The sequence below is a fragment of the Echiichthys vipera genome, assembly GCF_963691815.1.
Source record: "Echiichthys vipera genome assembly, chromosome: 20".
Taxonomy (NCBI): domain Eukaryota; kingdom Metazoa; phylum Chordata; class Actinopteri; order Perciformes; family Trachinidae; genus Echiichthys; species Echiichthys vipera.
The window spans coordinates 11,333,614-11,342,335 of record NC_139845.1 but is presented as its reverse complement, the minus strand read 5'-3'; the positions used below and the strand labels follow the sequence as shown (position 1 = coordinate 11,342,335).

Below are 8,722 nucleotides of genomic sequence, written 5' to 3'. Positions count from 1 at the left end.
TGCTCTACTTGATCTTCACATGCCACTGAAGTTTGTTTACACGCAAGTGTGAACAGGATGGTGTCTGACATGGAGAACTGTCCTGATGGAGAGGAAAGGTTCATGTTGAAAATAGCTCAGATATATATGGCAAAACAAATTCTTCCATTTGTCCGGTGCCCATGTTAGATCTCTAATGGATAGACCTATAAATACATTTATCATGGCTCTTTACTCAGGACTCAGAGCAGCATATTTGAGGTTTTAGTTTGCGTAAGAGCCAGTGTGTTTGTTTTTTATTGCTTTGGTGTAATATTGACACCTAATGTATGGTGTCCTGTAGGCCACATAAGGTACAGGAAAGACTACAATTCCCACTGTGCTCAAGCCAATTAATATAGTAGTCGCATGAATAATACTCAGCTGTTGAGCACATTAATTTAATCATAAGCCTGAATACGATTGTCTTTTTTAGTTTTGCCTCCTTTGATTTGTTTTCTATTTTCTGTGCTGAATGTGTGTTGGAGCAACGTTTTATTGTCTCCATCAAACCAAACAATTCAACACAATCAATCAATCCATCAATCAATCAATCAATCAATTATACTTCATTCATCTCCGAGGGGAAACTCTTTAAATCACAAACGAGATGTGAGCAAATAATCAGAAAGATGAAGTGGCCTTTTAGAAAACTAGTAGTTCAACTATATCGTCGACTTAAATGGATCCCACCGTAATATTGAATGGAACTGTTTGTGTAACACGGGTAGTAAATCCTCCAGGCTATTACCTTATTATTTTGGAAATGAAGCTGCATTTCATGTTTTATTTTGTTTAATTTTGGTTTCTTTGAAAAAAAATGATCTATTTGTAATCTGGTCACGGGGTGGCAGCAGAGGCCATCAGTATGCTGTGTTTAGGTGGGAAAGAAGTGTTAGGAGTCGTCCTCTCACTCCCGTATATGATCTGTGCTTTTTTCCCTCTCACCGGCTGCCCGGTCCGTGTGGATGTTCGTGAAGTAGTGTAGCTTTGAGCTCCATACACCGAAGTCAGACGGTTGATAATTGAAACAGATATGAAGCGTTGACAAATAACTAACTATATTAGCATGTGTAGCGTGCTGCTAAAACCATAGAGATCAGCCTTGAACTCTCATTAAAACCAGTTGGGATATTGTTAAAAAGGGTAACACAAAAACATGTGATAACCGTGTTCATGTGGTATGTGAATCCTGCTTAGCTGTTAATTTTGTAATTTAAAATGTTATGTAAATTCCTCTTGTAGAATATTTATTTGTGTTATAATGGTTCTAGGTCATTTGAAGTTCAGTTGTGGAGCGGTAATTTAGGTGGAATACAGTGTATGTATGAATGGATAATTACTATGGATTTAATGAATCATTCTCCTGCACGTTTGTGTAGCATGTTTGTTTTTTTGTGGAGCTCTTCAGTGGGTCGTCATCCATCCATATCGTTCATCCTGGTTGCTTTCCACCTTCTGCCAAGGGATCAATTCAATTCAATTTAATTCAATTTTATTTATAGTGCCAAAGCATAACAAAAGTTATCTCAGGACACTTTACAGACTAGGTAAAGACCACACTCTATGACTTATTTATGATTTACATAGACCCAACAATTCCCCCGTAGAGTACACATCCATCCACATCGCCATTTCAACTCTCCTGGACTGCCTCATTTGACATTCATGGGGGGAAAGGATGGTAGGACTTTCTGAGTGCACTCAATTTTTGTTCTTTCCTGAGATCTCAGAGGTTTTGGTACAATCTTATTTAATTAAGGCAATGTACATTTTTAAAAAAAACCTGGATTACTGTGTTGACATACAAAACCTGTCATGACTTACCTGCTGTGTGGGTTAAAGAGAAGTGTGGTACTTTGTTTTCTTCATTCCATCACAGTCCAGTGCAGAAGTATCTTGATTGTGGAATACTGACACCTTAAGTTACTTTCTTGCAAAAAAAAGGAAATATATTTAAAAGGAAATCGCCAGTGTGAAGTCGCATGAGTTATTTGGGGTGGATTTTACATTTCTATACTAACACTATGACAAGAAAATCTACCCAATCTCCTCATCAAGTCTAGAGTAGATAATAACCCTTGCCTCTTGCTTTGATATAACACTAGCTTCGAGCGATAGGTGCAAAGGGGGGTTACATTTGGTAAATGAATGGATGCAAACAGATGTGAACACAGTTCGCTGAGGAGGACTCTGGAGTTATGAATCAGTATTATGTGGATATTGAAAGTCTGATGCCTGAATGAATAAAGCGGAACATAAACCCGTTGATCCGTCAGTCATTTGATCTGTGGGCTGAGCCAAAGCAGCCTGTAAAAACATAAATAAACATATTGCAATTTGTGGGAGAACAGCTGTTTTTTGGTGGATTTTTAGTGGCAATGTGAGATATGAATGACTGATGAGGAAAGAGTTGAATTGAATACAGCTGTTAAGGACGCAAAAATGTGCATGAAATAATTGACTAGGAAATGAAGCAAATGCCAATTGTATGCTTTGAAACAGTGTCACGATTCTACAGTTTGTCCAGAAAAGGAGTGACAAGTTTATTTTTCAGCACTAACATGCCATGCCAACTGGTTGTCATTTTTAAAGAAACATTTACAGGAATCTTATCAAAATAGTTTATGGTTTGTAAAGCATATATTAGTCACACATATATTATATAAACACATATATTAGCCAAAGACACACTCAGTCATATTCTTATAGTCCAAAGGATCACTATTTCTCAGCCCCACGTCTGTCATAATCTCACACATAACATCAGTACATTTCACTGATAAGTCTTTAGTCTGACAAAGCTAATTCTAAAGATTATGCTCCTTATGGTCTCTTAAACATGAGGGACATTTACAAACACAATCAAGTGTCACGTGTGTTGCACAGGTACGGCTTCTCATTCTTATGTATCCTGAGGTGCACAGTGAGCATATTCGACTGTAATAGCCAGGCTAAAGCTAACATCCAATCAGCATTGGTTTTGAGGTGGGTTTAAGTGTGACGCAATGCATGCAAATCCAACCTGATCTAGACACATTTTCAGAAAGCAGTAGCCCTAACTCTATTAGCCTCTTGCCAACGCCTTTTCTCTTGGAGCCTGTTTGAATATGGACCGGGCACCTGATATTGTGCCTTTTTATCTGTAAACGTGCGTTACACAAACGACAAATATCCTTCACCGACATGTTGTTTACTTTCTCTCCTGTAAGTACATCATACCCTTCATTGATCTGATTGCTTGAGTTGGCCTGAAAGACAGATATTTTAATCAATCAGAAAGCAGTATTTTCGCCCCTTCCCAAAAGATCACCAAGCAAGAGTTCCCAGATGGAAATGCTGAGAAAATGCGACTCATGCGAATCAATCCATCTGGCGGAGTCAAGTGGTCTTTGGATGTGCTTGGACCGTTACTTTCTTTCTTCTTGTTTTTTACATCTTTATTAATAACACCAAAAAGTTAACTACAGTGACAAAATCAGTGCAATACAAATCGAGTATGATTACTTTGCAGAACATTAATCATCCCATGTTCTCTGATAGTGCGCGAGCCTCTCTGCAATTGCAGATCAGATATTACTGCGCATATGTCATAACCACACGCTCAGACGTTTTTTGGCGACCTCTTTCTTCTAGTCTCTTAGCAGCACATTGCTGCCTGTTGCAGTTCAAGGTTTGACTAGTTACAAGGGGTTTCTTCTTCTCCTCCTTCTTATTACCACCCATTGGACTGTAGAGTGGAACAGTGCTTTCAGTCGTTGCACTTGCAGTATACATACACAGGACCTTAAATTTCCAGGCACCATGCCTGAATTAGGCATAGAGATGTTTTAAATGTATAAACTTAATTCAGAATATCGTACATATTTTCTCCTTTACAATTCAGGTCCACAAATGGTTTCTTACTTTAACCTGTGCCTTTTGAGGATAGTCTATCACACATTGGCCAGAAGTCAATACACAGATGGTTATTTGAACGATGCTACAATGACATTGTACTATATAATACGGCAAAACCCTTTTACAATATGACATTTAAATGAATAAATAGGACCAAAGCCCTACCACAATGTGACGCTGTAGTGAATAAAAATGGTAAAACCAAGCAGCAACCTCTGGGTCTGAGAAATGAAACCAATTCGGAAGTGCCAAAAAATGCAGTTCATCAAATGGCCAATTGAGGCGGGCTCCAAAAGCAAGTCAATCCCCCTAGACCCTCATGTTACAATGCCTAAATTTACATCAGAAACAGAAATGGCCTGGCTGTTATTATCTCACACATAATGTCAGTATATTTTGTCAGCACATTTTACTGAGTGATCTTTATCAAAACAAATTCTAAACATTATGTTCTAAAAGGCTCTTACACCATGAGGAGTATTTACATACACAATTATTTACACATTATTCAACGTGTAATATTTGCGTGTACCAAGTCCATATTTATACACATGTTGATGATTTACTGACATGAAAAGGCACCAAAAAAATGTGTCTCGACACAGGAATAAACCGCACTTTCATCTATCACAAAAAATATTTTCTTACAAAGTCACAGCAGTATGCTAGAGGTTCTTGTGGACTTTAAGGTGTATCCTCATGTTGGATTTCTGAGAAAACGTCTTATGACATGTTAAACACTGGTACGGTTTCTCTCCCGTGTGTGTCCTCATGTGTTTCTTTAGTCCTGAATTATTGTGGAATGACTTTTCACATTGTGAGCAAGAATACGGCCGCTCTCCTGTGTGGTATCGCCGATGTTCTGTCAGTTGTATAGCTGTAGGATAACCTTTTCCGCAGAAGTCACATAGATGAGGCCGCTCCCCTGTGTGCTTGCGTGAATGCACCAGCAAGACCCCAGAACTGCAGAAGGACATACCACATGTGCTGCACAGGTACGGCTTCTCATTCTTATGTATCCTGAGGTGCACAGTGAGCATATTCGACTGTGTGAATCTCTTTTCGCAAAAAGTACAGGCATACGGGCGCTCGCCGGTGTGAATGCGCATGTGGACCTTCAAGACGTCTTTTTTCATGAACCTCTTGTCGCAGAGCGAGCAGGCAAACGGCCTCTCTCCGCTGTGATAACGCAGGTGAACGTTAAGCGAAGCCTTGGAACTAAATTTCTTGTCACAAAAGCTGCAGGAAAGGTCTTTAGGATTTGAGTGAGTACGGAAATGAAAACTCAGGTCTTTACGGCTTTTATATGTCTTGTCACACTCAGTGCACTTGAATGGCCGTGCCGAAGTGTGAACAAGAAAATGTTGATTCAGGTCTCTACGGCTTTTATATGTTTTGTCACACTGAGTGCACTTGAATGGCCGTGCCGAAGTGTGAACATGGCGAAGATGTTGCTTCAGGGTGGAACGAGATGCAAAAGTCTTGCTACACTCCAGGCAGGTGTTTCCACTGACCCTCACGGAGTCCTCACTGAGTGGAAGTGGGACATCGGCTGGGCTTCCTGTCACTGACTGGATCATGATCTCTTCTGATGGCTCCTTGTTTCTCCTCAGATCCAGATGTTCCTCCACTTCTTCCACTAGCTGAAAGGTGTCTTCACCAGCTGTTTCTGCCAACGGGAAACAAGAGAATTAGTGAGTAAGTCACTCAACTGAATCTACATGCAAAGTAAAGATTTTGTCCCAATAAGACTTAAAAGCCAAGCACATGCCTGAGTCCCGCCTGCTGCAGACTTAAGAATATTTTTTCAGATTATCCAGAAAATCATATACGATGCAACAGATGCTTAACTTGACTATCCCCAGATGAATTTCGTTCCGCCATGACTCCACTCAACCATCTGGGATTGCTTCGTAGGGAAGTGATTTCAGGTGGTCAAGCCAATCAGGACCGCCTGGCGGGGTTTATAGATGTGACGTGGTGGAGAAGCGACTGTTGCGATCCAGACAACAATGGCGGCTCCCATCTAGGAAGCAGGCGTCAACATCGATGCTGCTATTTCATCCGTGTTTTTCATTCTAGGTGGAAGCGATGTTTTCGGCCTTCTCTTGCCCAGGTTTTGATTTTACCTGCGTCGCTCTCATCAGCGTCATAGCTTGGTTTCTCTGTGAGTGGTTGAAGTAGAACGTCAATGAAGATGACGGACAAGTGGTTTATCTAATCATATGCAAGGATTTTTGATAAGGCCCTCACTTTATTATGGAGCTATCCCAGATGTATGAGTGTAGCAAGGCGGAACGAAATTCATCTGGCAAGAGTCAGTTATTAACAGATGCTCACCAGCTTCATCAGAACAGGGAGAGGAAGTGAGTGGTGACAGCCCGTACTCATGCAGCACAAAGTTTGGTCCAGTAGAACTGTTGCAAGTCTCTTCATCATCCTCACAAATGTCTTCTTCGCTCCAGCTGTTTTCTTGCTTCAGTGTCTTGTGTTCCTCAGTGTCTTGTTTGCCTTCTCCCCAATCCATTTTTTGATCAACGTAATCTTCAGAAGCCACTGTAGTCTGTTTAGATGCGAGCGTGGAGAGGATAGTGTCTGACATGAAGGTGAATTCACCTGAGAAACAGATATTAAATTCATGTTAGAGGCACTAGAATAAATGGAGATTACAGACAATACAATACAGAACAGTGGGAATATTGCAATTCTCTACCAGGTGTCATTTCTAAAATACAAAGTCAGAGATGAAGGCAAAAAAATTAAATATACCCTTTTCACCCCTAATATGGAGGCACTGATACAACAGTTTCAATCACTTATTATTCAAGTTATTTAACAGAATAATATAATTCCGATCACCAGTAAAACTCACTGTCACTGTATATTCTACTTTAATTGATTTGATAGACTACAAGGTGGGTATTCTGTAATTGGGAGATATTAACAGATTCTTACTTTTAGTCAACTTTTGCCGCTCCTGTTGATGCTGCAAAATCCTCTTCAGATCTTCAGTGTCAGAGACAAACTGCTCAAACTCATCGTCAAGGGATGAAACGTCCAACATGGAGAATGCTCTGAAGATTACCTGGAAAAGAAGATCATTCTTTGATATGTAGATCTACTGTACATTTATATTCCGTGTTGTATGTGGTTGGGAACTACACTCTTTACAATCCAATGGGATTGTAAAGAGTTTATGGAAGGTCAGTTTATCTTCACGCTGCTGCCTACCTGTGAAAAACTTGGTACTGGGAGGAACTCTTCCAGTCGGTAGAAGAACTCCCACACCAGGATCTGCAGGGCTGTATCAAAACGAGCCCCATACAGTACTGAGAAGACCTCCTTAAACATAAACAACATAAACAAAGGATAAACTCATCAGGTTGGTGCATTAATTAATGACTTGAACCATTGAAAAAACTTAATATAATAATAATGTTCGGGTAAAACTCACCTTGAAAAATGTCTCTTTTTCAGATTGGTCTCTAATCAATGTTTGAACCAGCTCCACAAATGCTGACTTTGAAATCTCCACCTCTCCATCTGGGTCCTGTCATGAAGCCCAGGTGATGTTTATTTTCATACATTATCAATTTTCCAGTTGCCACTACATCTGATAGTCAAACTAAATATTTCAGGTTAAGCAATACCTGAAGCCATGTAATCAGTTTTTCTCTGGCAGATAGCTCTGTTAGACATCAATGACACTGTGTCGTTATGTTAAACTTCCTGCTATTAACTTTCCCACCTCTTCATGCGTGCAGTTTGTTGTCCTCTGTTGGAAACTGTTAAGATGATCCTGGATCGTTTCACAGTCAACATTATCCATCCTCTTTAATAATTCAAAGATGAGCTGAAAAACACAGAATCCAACCTTTAGGCTTGACTTTAAAATACTTTTATTATAATTATTGTGTTTAAAGGGGAGCTTTCCTTGGGTGACATTGAAGGGGGCACCTTTTCCTTTCTTGGCTGCTTAATTATTAATTATAAATAGGTAAATACGCCACTCACCCGAGCTTTCAGTCCCAGGATCAGCTGAGTCTTCTGTTTGTAGTTGAGAAGCTCTGGGACCATCTCCGTCACCAACATGATGAACTCGGCCAGTTTGTCATACTGGTGTACATTTCGCTCCTGGGCCACCTGCCACATACAGGCTGACATCAACCTCAGTGGAGGAACCAGGAGGCGCAGGGATGACAGAGGGAGATAGAGATCTAACAGCAGATGCAAGCAGTGAAACACACAAGGATGGAAAGTAGAGAAGAAGAAAAATCAGCCAATCATAACAGTGAACGCCCAGCTCAAGCTAAATGTGGCATTATACAATCAAAGGCCCCAAAATGAATAAGTCTAAAACTATTAATTTACTGATTTTAATTTAGACTTGAATGACATCTCATATATTTGGACCAAATTGAGATAATACAGCAGGCGTCTTCAAATGTTTTTTTAGGCCAAGGACCCCTCATCTGAAAGAGATACTCAGCAGGGACCCCCTGCTACAAATACTGTATTAAATTCAGTCTAAAGCCTATACACAGCGCCGTCGTATAGGGGGGAAAGGTGATGACAATTCTAAGGGCCCACAGCCAGCCAGGGCCCACACACTGCTCCAGTAGCCTCTATGACAAAATGATTATGCACTGAACTAATATATATTCATACGAATGAATCCAAATTAAAACAAAGCCACAAGTTGTACAATACTCTATATATATGTTTATTCTATTCAATAACCCCCCTGGCCCCTTCTTAGAAAATGGTTTGGTCCACACCGCGGCTCTTTCTTCCCGGGGTTCTT

The 8,722-nt window shown here is 40.2% G+C and overlaps 1 protein-coding gene across 1 annotated transcript; it reads right to left on the bottom strand.

The window, feature by feature from the left end:
• Positions 1 to 4,381: 4,381 nt before the first annotated feature.
• On the bottom strand, positions 4,382 to 8,121 carry LOC310962784 (uncharacterized protein). The gene is made up of 7 exons (XM_083935357.1): positions 7,933 to 8,121; positions 7,667 to 7,771; positions 7,373 to 7,468; positions 7,150 to 7,260; positions 6,874 to 7,003; positions 6,259 to 6,534; positions 4,382 to 5,587 (listed from the first exon to the last, which is right to left on the bottom strand). Exons 1-7 carry the CDS (start codon positions 8,080 to 8,082, stop codon positions 4,584 to 4,586), a joined length of 1,872 nt encoding a protein of 623 aa, XP_083791483.1. The 5' UTR covers positions 8,083 to 8,121; the 3' UTR covers positions 4,382 to 4,583.
• Positions 8,122 to 8,722: the final 601 nt, after the last annotated feature.